Source organism: Corylus avellana, chromosome ca10 (genome assembly GCF_901000735.1).
Source record: "Corylus avellana chromosome ca10, CavTom2PMs-1.0".
Classification (NCBI taxonomy): domain Eukaryota; kingdom Viridiplantae; phylum Streptophyta; class Magnoliopsida; order Fagales; family Betulaceae; genus Corylus; species Corylus avellana.
Window position 1 is genome coordinate 2071198 of NC_081550.1, and position 20480 is coordinate 2091677.

The 20480-nt window shown below is 37.3% G+C and overlaps 2 protein-coding genes across 4 annotated transcripts in view; one reads left to right on the plus strand and one right to left on the minus strand.

Moving 5' to 3' along the window:
* LOC132163563 (outer envelope protein 80, chloroplastic) overlaps nt 1-8813 on the minus strand; it is a 12401-nt gene extending 3588 nt beyond the window's left edge. Inside the window, exons 1-14 of the mRNA XM_059573886.1 lie at nt 7910-8813; nt 7545-7638; nt 7316-7398; nt 7064-7161; nt 6838-6907; nt 6303-6396; nt 3999-4080; nt 3835-3870; nt 1529-1682; nt 1290-1430; nt 764-834; nt 524-602; nt 334-449; nt 25-172 (exon numbers count right to left, since the gene is read on the minus strand). Of these exons, the coding sequence (XP_059429869.1) occupies nt 25-172; nt 334-449; nt 524-602; nt 764-834; nt 1290-1430; nt 1529-1682; nt 3835-3870; nt 3999-4080; nt 6303-6396; nt 6838-6907; nt 7064-7161; nt 7316-7398; nt 7545-7638; nt 7910-8674 (2031 nt within the window). The 5' untranslated portion in view covers nt 8675-8813. The remainder of the gene's footprint in view (nt 1-24; nt 173-333; nt 450-523; nt 603-763; nt 835-1289; nt 1431-1528; nt 1683-3834; nt 3871-3998; nt 4081-6302; nt 6397-6837; nt 6908-7063; nt 7162-7315; nt 7399-7544; nt 7639-7909) is intronic.
* A 3709-nt stretch (nt 8814-12522) lies between these two features.
* On the plus strand, nt 12523-20254 carry LOC132163528 (copper-transporting ATPase HMA4-like). Of its 3 annotated transcripts, none has more exons than XM_059573845.1 (9): nt 12523-12838; nt 13230-13519; nt 14106-14851; nt 15001-15472; nt 15566-15733; nt 16823-17077; nt 17923-18045; nt 18341-18826; nt 19547-20254. In XM_059573845.1, exons 2-9 carry the CDS (start codon nt 13262-13264, stop codon nt 19973-19975), a joined length of 2937 nt encoding a protein of 978 aa, XP_059429828.1. In that variant the 5' UTR covers nt 12523-12838; nt 13230-13261; the 3' UTR covers nt 19976-20254. The 3 variants fall into 3 exon arrangements, with proteins under 3 accessions (XP_059429828.1, XP_059429830.1, XP_059429829.1); XM_059573847.1 differs by lacking the exon at nt 12523-12838 and adding an exon at nt 12842-12881; XM_059573846.1 differs by lacking the exon at nt 12523-12838 and adding an exon at nt 12970-13029.
* The last annotated feature ends 226 nt before the right edge of the window (nt 20255-20480 follow it).

Sequence of the window (20480 nt, forward strand, 5' to 3'; positions counted from 1 at the left end):
AAAAGAAAAGAAAGTACCACTTACCATGGGGAAAGAGATTTCTCCAGAACCAACAGCATAAGATCGACCAGAGCCAACAGCACCTTCTTCATAACCTCTCACACTGTTGGTTCCACCAATAGCAAATGCTTCATGTGGAGGGAAATTACCCACCACATGACCACCACACAAACTACCAATAAAAACCAAAGTCAGTCAGCTAAGTAAACCAGATCATCATTTGCTTCACTGGCAATGAATAACAACAATAACAGGGAACTAAGAGAAAAAAGATGTCACCCAGCTGAATGTTCTTACACTAAAGCCTTTCAAGTTGCCATTTAGGCACCATACCTTAAAAGAAGGCGAGTAGGACCAATTTCTATACCCTTCCTGGCACGAGCATTCACTCTGTTGAAAGACAACCACTCATGCAAAACAGGAAGTCCCTGTTCCATATTGACTACAAACTGCAAGACAAACAGGTATGAGTGTTACGGATAGAGTGAGAATTATAACTTCACAACGACTGTAAATGTCTCACCATTGAAGAGCCCTGGTCACCAGATCCAGTGTAGACACTCTCAAATTTAGCAAGTAGCATATCATCATGGATTTTGCCACTGCACAAACGAAGAGGAAATTGAGAACATAAGATCAGAAGCAATATATTGGACCTCTTATGTACAATTAACAGGTCACACTTGGCAATCAACCATACAAAAGCTGGTAATATCTACTAATAAAAAAAAAGTTGGTAATATCCACTGCTAAACATGTATACCTTGCAGTAAGTGGGCTGCTGTAAAAATCCTTAATAACAGGGTTTCCTTTTTCTTCACGAACATCGGCATGCTAGAACAATGAAGATTAATTAATTGAAGCAACACCGAGAATATAAATATACAGACAAATATTTAATATAAACTACAATCTTTTCACTAGTGATATATAAAGACAATTTTTTTTTTTTTTTGATAAGTAATGTTGTATAAGGACAATTACGAAATATAATCTACAATCTTTAAACTAATGATTCCAGGAGACAGCATAAGGACAGCAATCCCAGCACAATATCAAGATATATAATTTCTCCATATTATATTGAGCACTGGCCAAAGGAAAATGGAACCCACTAATACATTTCTCCCGATTTATAAATAATGAACCACCACAGGTAAGGGGGAGAAAATCTACACTTTATGAGCACTATAGAGGTTTTCAAAAGCTTACCAGTATCACCAGTGTAAAAAATCATCCTATTTGGCATCAAAAGTAGCCATTGGAGATGGCAATTTTAGTCTAAGTACCTGAAAAAACAGACCTGCTGTTCCACTCCACTTAGGCCTGATTGGTTGGCTGAATTCTATACCAGCCGTGACACGGCCAATGGTCAGGCAACTTCCATCCGGTTGGTCACCATGAACAAGTGTTCCAGGGGTTCTTGAATTCTAAAGTAAAAATATTTAAAATAAATCAAGTAATAATCAGCTTTCTATCATGACAAGAAACATAGTACAAGGAAAAAAGAAGCAACAAATTAGATTACCTGAACCATTATTGTTCTGGATGTCCGCTTGTCATCTCCTTCAATCCATGGGTCAGTATAATTTATGCGGAATATTGAGTCAATCTGGCCCCTCTCTAGAGAGATATTGAGTTTCTGGTTTCTTCCAAAAACATTCCTATGAGAGTATGCAAAGCTGCAATTGAAATAAAAATATAAATAAGCTAAACACCAAAATCATGCGAAGTAACAAGAATCTAGTGCAACACTAGATGCTATGGGCACAAATTGTGTTATTTCCCAAACAAGTTTTCCTTCACATCACAATAACATTTGGATACATCAAAACGTTTTATCTACAACTGGGAAGTAGGTCACAGAGGTTTTATTCTGTAATAATACTTGTAAAACTAATGGAACAGTTATCATTAGGGAAATAATCAAACAATGGAGTTCTTTGTAAGATAAGATAATATGTAACTAAAAAATAAGATAAGATAATATGTAACTAAACAACAAAAATTCCATCAAATAATAAAAAGAATATTTAATGTTACAATGTGTGGTAGAAAGGCAGAAGATAGCTCCTACAAAAGAATGAAACCCATGCCCAGTAACACTCAAGTCCCACAATGGAAAGATGACTAGCGCACATAGAGTAGGCAAATTATAAAGGAGTTCATGGGTCCTAAGTCTTGCATTGGTTCCTTACTAGGTAAGACTTGACTTTATAAGCGATTCTAAGGAGTTCTAATTGCAACTTGATTAGTCATTTTCGAGTAATAACGCAATTGTGGCTAACTCTACCCCTAAGTCATTACAAATGGTATCAAAGCATTCTGGTAACGTCACGTGGTACTAGAGTACTAAATGACATGGCCCTAACGAACCTTGGGTATTTAAAGAGGGGAGATTGTAACACCCCAGTCCTATATTAGAAAGATGATTAGCCCAAACATAGTGAATAATTTAAAAGAGCTCATGAGTGTTGAAGTCCCATATTGGTTATTTCCTAGGTGAAACTGGACTTTATAAGCAATTTTAGGTAGCTCCAATTGCAACTTGCTTAGTCATTTTGAAATGATAGCACAGATGTGGCTAATACTTTCCTTAAGCCGTTACACGCCTTTCTCAAAATTGCAATAATCAATATTAACACAAGTAGCCATGGTATTGGTCCCTTGGCAATTTGCGAAAATAAATTCCCAAAGCCAAAATCCTTCGGTTTGTACGGATGTCATTACCGTAATAAAACCAAGACAAACAAGTTGATGAGTTGGCTATAAGCTCTTAAATGAAGAGGCCTAAACTAGTAAACTTCATCCAAAATGATAATAATAATAATTCTTGTGTAGATTCCTTTTTTTAAAATTAATAATGACTAGTCTTATTAAAAGCGTAAGGCACCCCTAAGTACACCAGAAGTATACAACAGGAATCACCTAGCTAGAACGAGAAAAGCGAACAAGAAAATCACCATAACTAATCGACAAAGGGGACACAAATGCCTACAAAGTATGAAAAGAAAAGAGGATAAAACGCCCTCCAAGGACCTCTCCACGTCTTCAAAGCACCTATAATTCATTTCCCTCCATAAACACCAAAAGAGGCAAATAGGCACCATCTTCCAAATTGCCACACTCCTCAATCGTCAAGAGGACCACCAACAAGCAAACAAGTCAATAATCCTTCTCGGCATAACCCAAGATATTCCAAAACGACTAAAGATGGCACTCCATAACCATAAAGCTGATGCTACCTCGCAATGAAGAAGATGGTCCACCGTCTCCCCATTCCTCTTGCCCAGCAGTATCTGTTCATCACAATAACATGCCGCTTCCTAAGATTATCCAAGGTCAAGATCTTGCCTTGAGCCGCCGACCACACAAAAACAGCCACCCTCAAATGAGCTTGCGTCCGCCACACACCCTTCCAGGGAAAGCAACTACGTTGTTTCCTATGTTATATGAACTCACATACAGGTCTCATTGTGTGTACAAGTTAAAGAATTAAATCCAACATCTAATATTGTCTCAAGATAAGCACTTCAGAATGAAGCAAAAGCACAAGCAAGGCAACAAGCTTTGACTCAAATCAATTTGTAGCCTCTGAATAACTTCTGGATTTAAAAAAAAAAACTAAACTGGTCATTTCTGTCCTGAGTTATGGATGCATCAAAACAACCAATTGCATCATAGAAAATGCCCCATTGCTACATTGTACATAGAAAGGTTCTTTGAGATAAAATTTTCATTACTGTGCATGGATATCTCATATCATGTAATGGCAAAAGGAAGAATTAGAACTGGAAAAAGGTACCAACCATATAATGTAGTTCATAAGCTTACCTTCCAATCAGTCCTGATAGAGGGCCACTTGTAATCCTATAAATCGAAATATCACCGAGTAAATATTATACAGCGCAAGTTAGATTAACTTAAGCTTTGAAACAAAAGTAATTTTTTAGGTAAGATTACTTGCATGATAGTTTTCTTCAAACTAACAAACTTACCCACTTGATATTCCACCACCAGCAGAAAAACCTCCACTTGGACGCTCAACAACATTCATTACCATATCAACCTTACCAGTGTCTACCATGTTGCAAAAAAAAAGTGACAACAAATAAATAATAGGATGCAGAAAATTGAAGATAAAGGAAAACATGTTGAAGCTCATAAGCATGCGTAGAAGCATCTCCACTCAATAACACACATAAGATCATTATAATGACATATATACCACAAAAGAAACAAGAGTGCAAACAACAAAAAATTGTCAATTAACCAACCTAATGAAAGAGAAAGACAAGCCATGCTTGAACTTCAACAGTCTAAATCCACAGAATTATTCTCATGGCTTTCAACAAGTGACTAGCAGTTGGAAACTAATTCTAGGTTGTACTATGAGCACATTGTCATATAAGGCCAGTAACCAAGAACAATCATATTCCTACAGTGGATCAGAATTATTGGAAGATGATGATCTTTCATGTCAACTTGTCCATATGATGTCTCAGCCACACAAAAGAAACAAAACAAAAAAAAAGTGTTCAAAGCAACAAAAAAAAAAAAAAGAGTTAATGTGCATCCTTATTGTACAACCTATAGATAAGATGTTTTGGATGTTTGTCTTAGTCGTAGTTCGCTAATTGTTTTGATAATTAGTCTTAGTTTGCTAACTGCTAATACTCTTTGAAAAATGGCAATTATTAGAAATTATAAGATTAAGCATGATGTCTTTTCACCTTTTGAGTCATAGATGATGGCTTATTGTTGACAACAATCCAAACATCTGATTTTCTTGGTCCAGGAATTTCCAACATATTAATGTACATCTTTTTCTTAAATCAATACTATCAGATAGGTTAGGGATTAACTATGTAATCCAGGCTATATCAAATGGAAGTTTGGAAAGAGAGGGGACACAGGATTCCAGGGCTAATATAATTGCTTGAAAAAAATTCCTACCATCAAAATAAGATAATTTAACTAGATGGGCAAATTGAATCTATGATCCCCAAGGTCACTAACAGGCGATTGCCTTAACATTAGTTTGTCCCAAATTCCTCTCCACCATAGCTTAAATCATGAGATATATGGACGTGAATAGAACAAACAGGAACAAACAGTGCAAACAGCTGTTTACAAGATATATTTGAACAAAGTATCACTTAAAAATTGACTAAGCTGTCTAGTAGGAATGAATTTTGGCAAAGGTGGGCTTGGTAAAAAACTCAGTGTCTGGGGACTATAGCCATTGGGCTTCATCCATTCTTCTAAGAATCTCTTGAATTTGTGAGCTTCAACATGGCACTTAAGGACTTAACTATACAATTCAGACCAAGCTAAATTAGCTGTACAGCTCAGACCCAGTTAATGTGCTTTAATGCTGCACTTTCTCGTGTTTAAAGGTCGTAAAACTGGTCCATTAATTTGTCACTCTCTTTCTTAATGGAACTGGCACAATTCTCACAAGATCATTTCATGCAGTCTCTCATCACTTTGGTTGTTTTTTTTGTAAGTAATAAACCAATCTTATTAAAATCTCTCATCACTTAAGTCTGAATATGCAATGAAGAATCCAGGTTCTCTGCATTTCTTTCGCATGGTTAAGGCTTACCCTTACCCTTCCCATACCAACCACACACATAATCCAATAAAAATACTACTGTAAATTTTGTCAAAATGTTGCCGCAACCAGACAGCCTATGCCTGCTAGCAACTCCATAGTCCAAACCCTACTTGATCCATCTATCTATCGCAACTACTCCCCTATTACTAATTGGGGGACTCACACTACTTATGTCATGATATTATGTATTCTGGAATCTGCTCACATGCAAATTGAGGCAGTGCCACTTCTGCCCACTTAAAAACCAAGTTTTCAAAGCTTTCACGGGGGATCCTCATGCCAATTCTCTGTTCCAAGTCACCCATGAATTCTCTGATCCACTTTATGTGAACGCCATACAATAGTTTTGTCATGGGAGTTTATTATAATGATCGCCATATTTGCAATCCTGAGTAGGATTTAAAGTGGTTTCCTAAATTACATTCTGCCTCTAATTCAAATCAGATCAGTTTCTCCTTAAAAACTACTCTTTAAATGTTCAGAAGGGTTTTGCACATCAGCAACATTTTTCAAGAGCTCCATAACTTCTTTTTTTTATAAAGAGCTCCATAACTTTTTTTAATAACTAGCTTAGCATGTCTAAAGAATAATTTATTGTTAGATTAGCATGTCTTATAAAATATTATTGCAAAACAAATATATCTCAACAGGGGATGATTCACAAGGAAAACATTTTACTCACCACCTGCAGGCTGGGGAATAATGCTAACATCTTCCATGATTCCCATAGTTAATACGGTCTCCACATCTCTTTTTCCCTGAAGCATACTGTACACCTGAACAAGGATCATCCAGAGTGCAAGTATCTTTACAGTCTGTATTTAACAACTAAACCTTGTGTATTTCCATAAGGTAGACCCATTAATGGCAAAGAAAAAGGAAATCATAACACTTCAGGTTCCAATTCAGTCAATGTTAACAACTAGCATCTCTGAATACATCATTGTGATTATGAATAACAAACAAGAATATCTTTTCCTTTGAACCAGAACAAAAAAAAAAGAATATCGTTTCCTCCCAATAAATTATGATGGTGAAAACAAAACAAGAACGACAGAAGGAAGAGCAACTTTTGTATGCATCAATATAGAACAGACTTTTTTTAGCTGAAACTCATTCCATCACTGGTTCTTCCCAAAGTAGAACATCTGTTCCTCAAGAAATAGTCTTGGGTACCATTGTGTATATAAGTGCTAAAAGCTAGGCAGATGAAGTACCTGACCCTTCTTGGTTGTAAGTTGTCGAAGTATTGTTTCTGGCTTTGTCTTCCCTGTAGTTGGCTCACCACTGAAGATATAACAATAAAGCATAAATTAGTCATGAAATCCTACTGCTTCTTCTGTTACTACAAAACTTCTGTATGTTTGTGTGTGGTACCTATGCAAGTGTTGGAATGAATGGATGCATGTATTTAGGCATGCAAATCAAATAGGCAACTCTTACGTCTTTCTGTCCAGGAAACGTATGGATATCTTATTGACCTCGGCTTCAGAAACTTGTAACCTAAGAATACCCCCAGAGAGAATCTCGACAGCTGAAACCTTTTGAGAATTATACAAATCAATTATCCACTAATATGAACAGCTGTCTTCACAAACCTTGAGTCTATAATAAATCAATTCAGCATCCTAACAAACCCCAAAAAAATCTGCATTTCTACACAGTAAACATAATTTTCAGAGATCAAGCACTAACCAAGGCAAAAAAACCCCGCTCCATGTACCATCCATTGATAGAAGATATAGCTTCATCTAAACGCCTGAGATTAATCACTTTTCCTGCACAGCTTGAGACCAAAATTCAAAACCAATAAAGGTCTCTTATGAGCACATTCCAAAACTGGCAGACTAAGAACCAAATAGTATCATATAAATTCATGCATATACACAGGCATACACGTATAAAATGGTATAAAAAGACCTACCATATCCATCACGGAGAGAATCCTCCAGAAACTTTGCTGGAAGAACATTAGCTCCTTCACAAACCAACCCTTGGAACTCCTGGTTTGGTTCTACCTTATGCCACAATAAAAACAATATTAAGTTCTATTCCATGCCAGACCAAATAAGAAACATTTTCCCAAAAATTCTTAGGACACAAGTGTGCATTTTGCACAAAAGATTACCCACAAAACGTCATAATGTTCTTAACCACTTTGTAGTTAACAAGATAGAGATTCAGAGGAAAGTTCAGAATGTCCATGGGAAACAGCAATCAATTTATAATCTTCAAAACCAACACCTTACAAATGCGTGTCAATTTACAATGCTCAACCAGCAATTATACCTGAAACACCAATCTGATGCCATCCCGCGTGTCGACCGCAACGGGCATGCACGAAGAGAAGTACCCGCTGTGGATGATTCGATGCACATCCTCCTGAACCTCGCGCACTGTGAGCGCCGAGTTGGCTCGGCACGCCTTCAGCGCCTGCAAGGCCTCCATTTCCAGGTCCTTCCTCTCGAGCTCCTCACCGTCCTTGTTCCTCACCAGCACTTCGCTGATCAACACCCTCTCCTCGTCGTGCACTCGACTCGTGGAGTGCCCCTTCGACTGAGCCTCCCTCCCCGAAGAGTCTCCCTGAGTCGCCGGGTCGTCGGGCCGAGTCAGCGCCAACGAAGCCGAACAGAGAAGCGAAGATTTCGGTACCAACAGCCTCTGCTCCTCCTCCTTCCCGTATTGAGTCCTCGAGCCCGATTTCTGAGTTCCAATAGTCGACTCGTCCGACCGAATCAGAGACAGCGACGACGAACAGAGAAGAGAAGATTTTCCCATCAACACCCCAACCCCGCCGGACACGTTTCCGAGTCTCGACTCAGAATGAGTCAACTCAGTGGACCGATTCCAGAAATGAGAGAATCCGGGGCCGAATCGCTTGAAATCCGAGCGAGTCTTGACCGAGTCGATGAGCTGAGCAAGCGAGTTTCTAGTCTTCGCCATTTGCGAAGCTATGGTTCGGGAACAGAACGGGAATTTGAAGGGTGAGGGTTGTGGAGGGAGAGGGACTTTGAGAGAGGACGAAGTGAACCGCACGTCATCGTTTTGCGGCATCTTTATTGGTACAAGAGGGATTCGATGCGAAATTGTAAAGCCTAGTGGAAGCAAAAGAGCATTTGGATTTGGGGAATTTTGGGGTCTAGGGTTTTGAGAAGGGAGTTCAGAAGGAGGAGATAAACCCTACTGGCTACTGGTGTACTGTCACTGTAAGACTCAGAGTACGGGATAGCAAAGGGAAACCGACCCGGTTTGAATCGGAATCGGCTGGATCCGAAAGAGGTTGACGTCATTGGGCTTCCGGGTTGGGCTGTGAGGTATAATGGAACCTAAGAGCCCGTTTAGTTTGTGGAATGAGTATTTCATTAGAAAAATGAACAAGTATTACTAAATAGAAAATGTTAGAATGGAATAAGTATTTCAATTCTTTAGTTTGGTAATAACACATATTTCATAATTGAAATTGAACTAAAATGATTAAAAGGTTCATTTGATTTCTAATTTTTCTAAAACTCAATTTTTTTAAAAATCAAATGAGTAGTTGACCACCCCAATGGGTGGCTGGCCACATCATGCATTATTGACACCCCCAAAGACCTCCGGGGGTGGTCACGGCCTCCCCCAAGGGCAGTTGGGGGTGGCCACGGCCTGCCACCCTAGGGCTTTTTGTGGGTGGCCGGCCATCCATTGACATTTTTATTTTTTTAAAGTTTGAGAGAAAAATAAAATAAAGAATAAAAATTTGTTTTTTTTGAAAAATCTTGTCATTACCCTTAGGAATAGCTATTCTTTTCATTTTTTTGGAGGAATGACTATTTATGTGTGTAAGGGATTAATGATTCTTGTGGGAATCACTATTTTTAATAATAGACCCTTATCAAACAAAAAAATAATTATTCTATAAGAATAGCCATTTCATTTCATAAGTCTATTCCGCGAACCAGGCTTAAAGATAATGCACCATAGCTAGAACATGCTTTTGTGGCTTTCAGAAACAACAAATTCAGTGGTCCTAAGCCAAAAATGTTTGTCGCAAAAACAATCATGCATATATCCACGATCCACACGTACGACTCTGTTCAGAGACTACCCTCTCCAGAATTGTTCAACTTATAGAAGTAGCTCAGCCTTCCAGAGCACCAGTTCAGAAAGTAGCTGATGACCAGGTTTCTTCATTTCAATATTGTTAATTTTCCCTTCCTTTCACAACCCAAAAAGTTAGAAGAAAAGTAATGTTGATGGAGACTCGTGAGCAACCTCTTATGGATGATAATTATAAACTTTGAATATATATATTATGAATTTTTATTTTTATTTTTTTGAACATAAAGGGACCATATGATCTTTGGTGTAGTATTTACTTTATGGCACTTGCATGTGAGTGGATTTTGTAAGCAGATTCGTTTTTCTCTTACCTTTTCCTTTTAATCCTGCACCCTGCAGATGAACACACTGGTTTTTGATAAGACGGGACAGCTGGAAAGCCAGTGGTAGCTAGTAAGTGCTGTGCTCTTTTCCAGAATTCCAATCTTGGATAAGTTCTGTGACAATTGCTAGAGCTAGCTATAGAGGTGAGTGTCCATTTTTTGGATGATACCCGAAAAAACTTTTAAGATGAGTGCAGCTATAATTGTGAATCCTAATATTCATCACTTTAATTTGCTAATTTTGTATTAAGTTTACGAGTCGGGTGTAAACAAATCGAGTTTGAGCAAACTTTCCTTATTTGGGCTCGGCTCGTTTATATTTTACTTGAACTCGGCTTGAGCTCAAAGACGAGCTAAAAAATCGAGCCCGATCTCCAACTCATAATAAGTCGAATTGAGCTGTTTATATTTAATTTAATTTAATTTTTTTATTATAAATTTAAATTTCAAGTACTCTTAAACGGCTGAAGAAGTCAGTTTGCATATGAGCATTTGCTTAACTTGGCTAACCGAATATGAAGCTTGAGTCAATACAACAAGACACTTGATTTCAAAGATAGAAGATATACATCCTTTTATAATAAAATGATGTTATTAAAAAATCATTAATTTTTAATATTAATATGAGCAACTATGTGAACAACTACTAATTCAACCCTTATATGAGTTGCTCATGAGTTTAACCGAGTCGAGCCGAGCTTGATTCGTTTAATATTTGAATCAATGTTTGTATTCACGAAATGGCTTATTTAATAATTGATCCAAGCTCGCTCACGAGGGTTTCACTCACTTAACACCCTTACGAGTTGTGTAAAAAATTATTAATATTAAATGTCTTGTGCCGAATTTGAGTCATATAAAAACATGAAACTAAGACCACGTATATTTATGTCAACTCAATCCTTATAAAACTCTAACCCATGTCAAATTTACGACCTCTAAAGAATATGAGAAGCATAGGCCTGGAATATCTTTAGTTGGTTCTGATTTGACCAGAATTTTTACAGTGATATTAATAATCACTGTAATTGGAATATCCTTGGATGTACTCACAGCCATTGATTTCTCCAGAAAGACTATGTCCCGGATCCGGCTTGAGTACAACATCCTTGGCATGCCAATCGCTGCCGGAATTTTATTCCCCTTCACCGGAATCCGGCTACTGCCTTGGCTAGCGGGTGCCTGCATGGCTGCTTCCTCCCTTAACGTGGTTTGCTCTTCTCTGTTGTTGCAGTCTTATAAGAAGCCTTTGCTTATCCTGATGATTCTGCATGAATATCATCAATATTGTAGTGAATCTTTGTGTGTGTTTTTTCACATGATTATGTAATGGTTGGCATCACGAATAAGCTTTAAATTGTATTTCTGCATGCAATATTTCTTATTATTCCCACCATTTCTTTCATATGTGCCAATAGGGGGCACCAAAAGAAATTTGATTAATAGCAACCATTTTCAATAGTCTTTTCACAACGACTTTTGGATGGTCTCCAATAGTCGCGGTTCATGTTAAAAAAAAAAAATCTAAATTGACTTTTTTTTTAAAAGAAAAAAATTATAAAATGAGATTTTCTCGTCATTTCTGATTTCTTCTATTAAAAATCATAATTAAAAATAAAATAAAAAATAAAAAAAATTGAAAGGGACTCACCTTGCAAATTTATTAATTTTTGGAGACATTAAAAAAGGGATAGAATTTTCCTCCAAATTGGATTGGAGGAATTTTCTTCAACTTACTCTATAAAAGTGATATGTTTTTTTTTTTTTTTAATAACATATGAGATACACATGGGTTTTTAATAAAATTTATTCCAGTTTTATCTCTGCTATTAAAAAAACATGTACTTTTTACGTGATCAAATGACACATGTCACTTTTATAAACTAGGTTGAAGGAAATTGCTCAAACCAAGTTTGGAGGAAAATTTAGGACAAAGTTTTTTTCCAAACTGAATTGAAAGAATTTCTTTCAACCTAGTCTATAAAAGTGAAAGGTGACATGTGTCCATTTTTATAAGGACAGTTTTTCTCTAAATTGGATTGGAGGAATTTTTTTCAACCTAATCTATAAAAATGACATGTGTACATTTTTTTAATAACATGTGAGATACACATAAGTTTTTAATATAATTTATTTCAACATTATCCTTGCTATTAAAAAAAAACATGTGTTTTTAGGTTTGAGGAGTTTCTTTCAACCTAGTTTAGAAGAAAATTTTGTCATAAAATTTATTTTCACTCACGTTGAAGAGACATATGTCACTTTTATAGATTAAATTGAAGAAAAATCTTCCGACCCAATTTAGAAAAAACTTTGTCCAAATAAGGTGGTTTAAGAGAAGTTTTCTTCTCTTTTGTTTTTCTTAACCGTTTCCGTGGACTGTGGGGGTTAACCCAAGGTGGGAAGCATACAAGGACGTTAGAAGATTCAAAAATTCAAAAAGCATTTCTATATGAAACGACAAAAGCCTCGCGGCACCACGCGCACAAAACTTTCTGGAGCAGCTGACTTTCTCTCCCCGTGAACTAACCGACTTGGCCTCGCCTCTCCTCTCTCTGCCGCTGTCCAAGAACAAAACCCTAACTTTCTCTTCTCTTCTCGCCCCCACCACCAGCTTTCTCATCCCACAAACAAAAGCTCCCAGCTTTTTCTCTTTTTGTCGCCCATAAAACCTAATCCCCTTTTCTTTTTTTCACCCACGTGACCACGTCATCGTCGTTGTCGTTGTCGTTGTCGTTGTCGAAAATTCAATCCTATATATCTCGGGGCTGTTTGCGTTTCGTATTCATAGCAGGTACTCTTATCGATTTCCGGATTGATTGGACCTTTTTGATTTTGTACGTTCTTGATTGGATTACATTTCTTAAGCGTTTATTGGTGTGTTCAGTGTTTTTATTCGTTTGCTTAAAAAGCCTTTGTTTTTAATGTAGTTGGAAGCTGTGAATTATTGTTTGGGTGATTTCAAGGGTTGTGGGTAAATTACAAGTATGTGGGATTTGGTATTTTTGTTTACTAAAATTTGATACTTTTTATTAATTTGAGTAAAATCAATGAGTGGTATTCTTTAATATTCTTGTTATCTCGTAAGTCAATGACATTAGATGCTTTGTGTTCGGGTTATGTAGTACTTGGTAATGCAAAAAATGGAGTGGTTGACTTTGTTTTCTTTCTGACTTGTTTTTTAGGAGCGGTGTGCTTGAACTCTTGGACTGGCTTTATGGAGGTTAATGGGAGGGATGATCTTAAGGCGCCTCTGTTGAGGCCTTCAGACAGTGTTGCAATCACTATTTCTGAACCAAATAACAAGAGGGAGAAGAAGACTAGGACGGTTAGGTTCCGAATAGGGGATATCAAGTGTGCATCATGTGCGACTTCTATAGAATCTGTGCTGGGAAAGCTTAACGGGGTCGAGAATGCTGTGGTTTCGCCCCTTCAAGGCGAGGGCGTGATTAGTTACAACCCCGAGCTCGTGAATGTAAGTAAGCTTTGAGAACTTACTCATTTATGTATACTTCAGAGATTGAACCAATTATTTGTGCTTTGCTTGCTCCTAGTTTTAGTTAATATGTTCCATGTTTCCTTTCAGCGTTGTAATTTCTTGACCTTTTTTATGCAGAGGATAGATGATGTTGAGCTCGATTTTTTTTTTTTTTGAGTTTGTGACAAGAAATTTAGATGCTGTTCCTCCCTTTCTCAATATTAAAAGAAGATTGGTTGATATTACAACTACACATTCTCCTCCCTCTCTCTTTGCTCGTGTGTCTAGACATTTATAAGCATCGATGTGCATCTTTGTGCTTGTATGCAGCATGTGCGTGCCTGGAGATTGTCATAATGAAAAATGTCAAATAAAGGATATACTCCCCAAAATGTTTCTTACTGGATAAAGCAATATTGAGCTTAACATATATTGCCTACAATTATCACAATAATTATTACTTAAATATTATTAAATAATGAATATATGCATGTGGTTCTTCTCTTTCTCTTTTAATTCTAAAATGTAAATTGTTGATCTATTACTAGTGACTGGAAACATGACAATGTGATTTTTGTTTTAGGCCAAAAAAATTAAGGAAACCATAGAAGACGCTGGTTTCCCAGTTGATGAGTTTCCAGAACAAGACATAGCAGTATGCCGGCTCAGGATAAAAGGAATGATGTGCACCAGCTGCTCTGAGTCTGTTGAACGTGCCCTTCTAATGGTTGATGGAGTGAAAAAGGCAGCAGTTGGTGTAGCTCTTGAAGAAGCAAAGATCCACTTTGATCCCTACCTTACCGATACTGATCAAATCATGGAAGCAATCGAAGATGCTGGCTTTGGAGCTGATCTCATCAGCTCCGGGAATGATGTAAATAAAGTGCATCTAACAGTTGAAGGCATTAATTCTCCAGAAGATGTGGCAGCTATTCGATCATCCCTTGAGGCAGCTGAAGGTGTGAGTAATATTGAAATGGACTTGGGAGTAAATAAGGTAAGTGTCACCTATGACCCAGACCTCATTGGTCCAAGATCTATTATAAGTTGCATCCAAGAGGCTGGCCACGGTTCAAAATTCTACAATGCACACTTGTATGTTGCTCCAAGACGAAGAGAGGCTGAGCAGCAGCAGGAAATTCGGATGTATAGGAACCAGTTTTTCTTGAGCTGCCTGTTTACAGTTCCAGTATTTGTATTCTCCATGGTGCTTCCAATGCTTCCTCCTTACGGGAACTGGTTAGAGAACAAGATTTACAACATGCTCTCTGTTGGGATGCTTCTGAGGTGGATCTTTTGTACACCAGTACAGTTCATCATTGGTCGAAGGTACCTGCATAGTATTCTTTTTTATATTGGTTCTTGTCCTTATTGCTATTTCTATATCTATAACTTGAGCTTCTCTGTCTCTGAGAAGTAGAGATATGCAGCTACCAGTGTGAAACCCAATAATTTTTAGATTTGGATGTCCTTGTCAGGTTTTATGTGGGATCATATCATGCATTGAGACGGATATCTGCAAACATGGATGTTCTAGTTGCCCTGGGAACCAATGCTGCTTACTTTTACTCTGTTTATGTAGTGATAAAAGCATTTACCTCTGACAAATTTGAAGGGCAAGACTTTTTTGAAACCAGTGCCATGTTGATATCCTTTATTCTCTTAGGGAAATATCTGGAAGTTCTGGCTAAAGGAAAAACATCAGATGCTTTATCGAAGCTGACTGAACTTGCTCCTGAAACAGCTCATCTGGTAACATTAGATAAAGATGGAAGTTTGGTCTCAGAGATGGAAATTAGCACTCAATTGTTACAAAGAAATGACATAATTAAGATTGTTCCTGGAGCAAAAGTTCCTGTTGATGGGATTGTTATTGATGGTCAAAGCCATGTCAACGAGAGTATGATCACAGGAGAGGCAAGACCAATTGCTAAAAGAACCGGTGACAAGGTACTGCATCATTGGTTCTTACTTTCTGATGAGTGATATTTAAGAGGAAACTTACAAATGCCAAATTATTTTTGTTTCCAATGTCATTAATAGGTTATTGGTGGGACTATGAATGAGAATGGATGCTTACTCATTAAGGCCACTCATGTTGGGTCAGAGACTGCACTTTCCCAAATTGTTCAACTAGTTGAAGCTGCTCAGCTTGCCAGAGCACCCGTACAGAAACTAGCTGACAAGATTTCCAAGTTTTTTGTTCCAACAGTAAGTTTATTCACATATTTTATTCTTCGAACACTCCATAGAGCTTCTCACTCTCTCTCTCTCTCTCTCTCAACTGTGTTTCTTTGTATCTGTTGGATGATAGAATTTCAATCTACAGTAGCCCTTCATAGTGATTGTAACTCTGCTATCAGCAGGAGATAGTTTGCTCTTTTTGAAAACATTTTCTTGATTTGATGGTTAGCTGCAGATTCTGTAGATGATGCTTTTCTTCTTTCTTTCCTTTTCCATCTTTCCTGCTCTTTCTTAAAACATTTTCCCCAGTTTTATTTCCCGTCTTTTATTCTTTCTTTCGTTATTCCTCTCTTTTTATCTTCTTTTTTTTTTTTCCTCTCTGTGGGCTTGATGATGTGCAATAATTGTAATTGATTTACTAGTTTAACAGAATTACTGTTAAATATTCTTGGTAAGAAATATCAAAGGAAAACAATAAGATATTATTTTCATGTTTTTATTATTATTATTATTATTATTTTCTGTGTGATGTATGGAGATTAGTTTTTTAAGGAAGCTGCCAACTTTGTTTTTTAGGAGTTTCCGAGTCTCCCAAACCTTAAAAGCCTTATGCAGCTAACCTTTCGGCCCTCTACTGTGGTAATTCGAGAAGAAGTGCAGATAAAATCTGATTATTCTACTTTATTTGTCAACCAAAAATTTGGGAACCAAGATATCATTTTGAAGAGGAGGATTTCTGTTTGCTATATTATTTAGCACTTCTGCACTGCACAGCTTAGAAACTAATACTTCACTATTCGATTTGCTCTAAATGGTTGTTGGACACAATAACTTCATTGATTTTCTGTAACTTGTCTCTATTTTGGGAATTTTTTCTTAGTTTTTTACTTTTTATTTTGGGATAGATTCTAATTTTTCTTGCAATCCATTTTAGTAGTGCACTATTAGGTGTTCATTATTTTCTTGTAATTTCACTGTTACACCTTTCCTGCTGTTAATTTGATTTTGGTTATTAGACAAGGCTTGAAAAAGGATCTATCATGACATTTTTTAGGTGATTGTGCTGTTTGGTATAGAATATTGGAAAAATAATATTGTCTGTTCAACCCATGTCAGGTTGTTGCTGCAGCATTTACAACATGGCTGGCATGGTTCATCACTGGTCAAGTTGGTCTTTACCCCGAACACTGGATTCCACAGGCGACTACTAAGTTTGAGCTTGCACTGCAGTTTGGTATTTCAGTACTGGTGGTTGCTTGTCCTTGTGCTTTGGGTCTGGCAACCCCCACAGCTGTAATGGTTGCCACAGGGAAGGGTGCTTCACAAGGTGTGCTTATCAAAGGTGGAAATGCTCTTGAAAAGGCACATAAGGTATGACTATACCTTTTTTTAAAAAAAAAAAAAAAAAAAAAGAAGAAGCTATATCTGTGTGATCAAACTTTGGTTTAATTTATTTGGCTCTGGCTCTTGAGAGTAAATGCCATGCTGGTCTTTGTATTATATGAAATTACATTTAACAAATCAGACCTGAAAATTCAAAGTAACATCACATTTGCACCGCAAAAGATCAATATTGATACCTAATTCTATAAGTCTTCCATGCTGGGAGTTGCATCCCTTTCATTTTGCTTCGTGAAGGCTGCTTCCCTAATCTGTCTAGTTGTCAAATCTCCAAATGTTCTACTAACATAGTGTATGGGCACTGACAATTTTGATCAATGCGATGCTTCATAAAGTAATTCTTTTGCAAACTTCATTTTATATTGAAACATACACAGACTCAATCAAGTTTGATTTCTGAGTTATCTGGAACAAAGGAAGAGTTTCTATATCTTCAGTAGAGTGTTCTCTATAATTTTATTTTTTCTTGAAGTAGATGGTTTTGTTGAAAATGCAAACATAATTTTTTTAAATTGGTTGAAATTGCTTTCTTCTGTGTCTCTTGGTGGGATATTTCTACCCAAGACGGCTGGTATGCATGTTGGTCATATCATATTTATCATAAGATAGTGGTACTAGCAGCTGATTATCATCACAATGACAGATGTCTCTAATTTTTCTGGATAGAGATGTCTCATTTGAAAGTTTTGCTTTCACACTTCTCTATGTGTGTATTTCTTGTGACATAGTTATTAATGAAAACTTAGTCTTGAGAGTTGGTTCATTTCATTTTTACTCATTTAAAACGTGGTCCTCTTTTTCCTCTTCTCGTGCAGGTGAAAACAGTTGTCTTTGATAAAACAGGGACACTGACACTTGGAAAACCAGAAGTGGTCAGTGCTGTAACCTTTTCCGGTTATTCAAAAGAAAACTTCTGTGATATGGCTGCTGCTGCAGAGGTTGGTGTTTGTATTTTGGATGCTTTTCTGATGTGACAAATTTAGGTTTCTGGTATGCATGGTTGAAAGATTTGTGTAGTTCTAGGAGTTTCTTGAGTAATCTTGGAAGCATGCACAATGCTTGGGATTGTCAGGAGTCTGATTACAATCATATATTCTAAGGAGTAACCTCTGACATGATAGATCTTTTGTGGTATACTCCTTGTTGGCATGACAGAAAAGCCATTTATTACATGCCTCGCTAAGATACGTATAAAGTGTGAGCTAATTTTTGACTTATTTCACAAATGTTTAGGCAAATAGTGAACACCCTATTGCAAAAGCTGTGGTGGAACATGTTAAGAGGCAGCACCAGAAGTATGGGTCTCAAACTGCACATGTCACAGAGGTGAAGGACTTTGAGGTGCATACTGGAGCTGGAGTTAGTGGGAAGGTTGGTGAAGCAATAGTTTTGGTTGGGAATAAGAGATTGATGCGGGCTTGTAGCATCCCAGTTGGTCCTGAGGTTGAGGATTATATTTCGAAAAATGAGCAACATGCTCGAACATGTGTGTTAGTTGCCATTGATGGAAAGGTTGCTGGAGCTTTTGCTGTATCTGATCCAGTGAAGCCAGATGCTAAGCGTGTTATCACTTTTCTTCGATCAATGAGAATCTCAAGCATTATGGTGACTGGTGATAACTTGGCTACAGCAAAGGCTATTGCACAGGAGGTTGGAATTGATAATGTGTTTGCCGAGGTAGATCCAGCGGGAAAAGCTGATAAGATCAAAGAATTACAGGCAAGTTCAATTGATGTCTTAGTGCAATGTGTTATCTATCTCTTTATGAAATGCAGTAGTCAGTGAGTAATTGTTGAGGTTACAGCATGATAGATTAATCATTGATTAATTCTTACTAGTGACAGCTAGCACAGAGAGAGAGAGAGGGGTAGTAAGAAGTATAATTCCTCACAATGTCATGCATATTGATTTGACCTTTAATCTTTCAACTAATGATCCTGTTGCCTTGACTTATTTTTTCCTTTTACCAGTATAGCTTATTCCATTAATTTGATTAGTTTAACTGAAGAATTTGAATATTCAATGAAGTGCTAGCATAAGTTATCTTTGAAAGGAGGAGAATTAGGGGTGTCTGAACACTCTCCTAGTTCATCGCCATATGGGTTTGGATACAATTTTCCAAATATTTGATAATTTGGTTACGTGTAAGTGTCCAAAATTTTATTGGTTGTCCAAAGAAAGAGTTAACAAAAAAGGGAGTTATGTGTCTTGATTTTGAGATTTTAGATCTGTAAAACACAGCAATTAGAGTTAGTTATTCTGTTTTTTGAAGTGTTTCATAGAGTTTTGATCCATGACGAATGATTGAGAAGTTGTGAATGGGGTGGGAACTATTTGGTCTGTGATTTTATTAATTATTTATAGTTAGTCGCTTACCAGAAAGGTTAGTACAATCTAAATATGACTTTGTTTGATTTTTTGTAATGAAATTGGATGCAGATGAAAGGGATGGCTGTGGCAATGGTTGGGGATGGAATAAATGACTCGCCAGCCTTAGTTGCAGCAGATGTTGGCATGGCAATTGGTGCTGGCACTGATGTAGCTATAGAAGCAGCTGATATAGTTCTCATCAAGAGCAACTTGGAAGATGTAGTTACAGGCATTGATCTCTCCAGAAAGACTATGTCCCGAATCCGGCTTAACTACGTGTGGGCCCTTGGCTACAACATCCTTGGCATGCCAATTGCCGCAGGAATTTTATTCCCCTTCACGGGAATTCGGTTACCACCATGGCTTGCAGGTGCTTGCATGGCTGCTTCATCCATTAGTGTGGTTTGTTCCTCTCTGTTGTTGCAGTCTTATAAGAAGCCTTTGAATGTTCAGAACCAGAACACCCGAGAGCCATTTCACTACTCCAAGCCTGCATAACTATCCACATTTATCTTATTTTTAGCCTCACGATGTAGTTTTAGTTCTTGTCATTCCATCTCTAATGAATATTGCACCTGGACTTGTAAATAGTAAGCCATAACATCCTATCAATTCTTCCCACCATAGTCTGCATTTCTACCAATAGGTGGGCTAATCTCTTGAAATTGCTCCTTCAACCTGTTGCATGTTGTTTGTGCATGCTGTGGCACCAAGTTGTCACTCCTTTGGGAGTTGAGGATGTTACAATAAGAGGTGAAATTGTGCTGGTGATGATCATTTACATAGTATCAATTTCTCTTGATGATAAATAAAGTAACAATGAATTGTGTTTCAAGCATTTTATGGGATAGAAAATGCTAGCCATCCTCCCACGACAGCCCTCAAAAAAATTTACAGCCACTTCAACCCAAAAGAATTTGCCTAGCCTCTTCTATGGGTAGGGGTAGTCGGCCATTCCAACCCAACTTTTGAAGGTGGTTGCACCTCCTTGGAGCTTTTGGGA

Excerpts from the sequence above, each read along its gene's own strand:
- LOC132163528 (XM_059573845.1), top strand. The coding sequence starts at position 13,262 with ATGGAGGTTAATGGGAGGGATGATCTTAAGGCGCCTCTGTTGAGGCCT. Across the intron at positions 13,520-14,105 it reads ACAACCCCGAGCTCGTGAAT|GCCAAAAAAATTAAGGAAAC; the intron begins GTAAGTAAGCTT and ends TTTTTGTTTTAG. Across the intron at positions 14,852-15,000 it reads CAGTTCATCATTGGTCGAAG|GTTTTATGTGGGATCATATC; the intron begins GTACCTGCATAG and ends TGTCCTTGTCAG.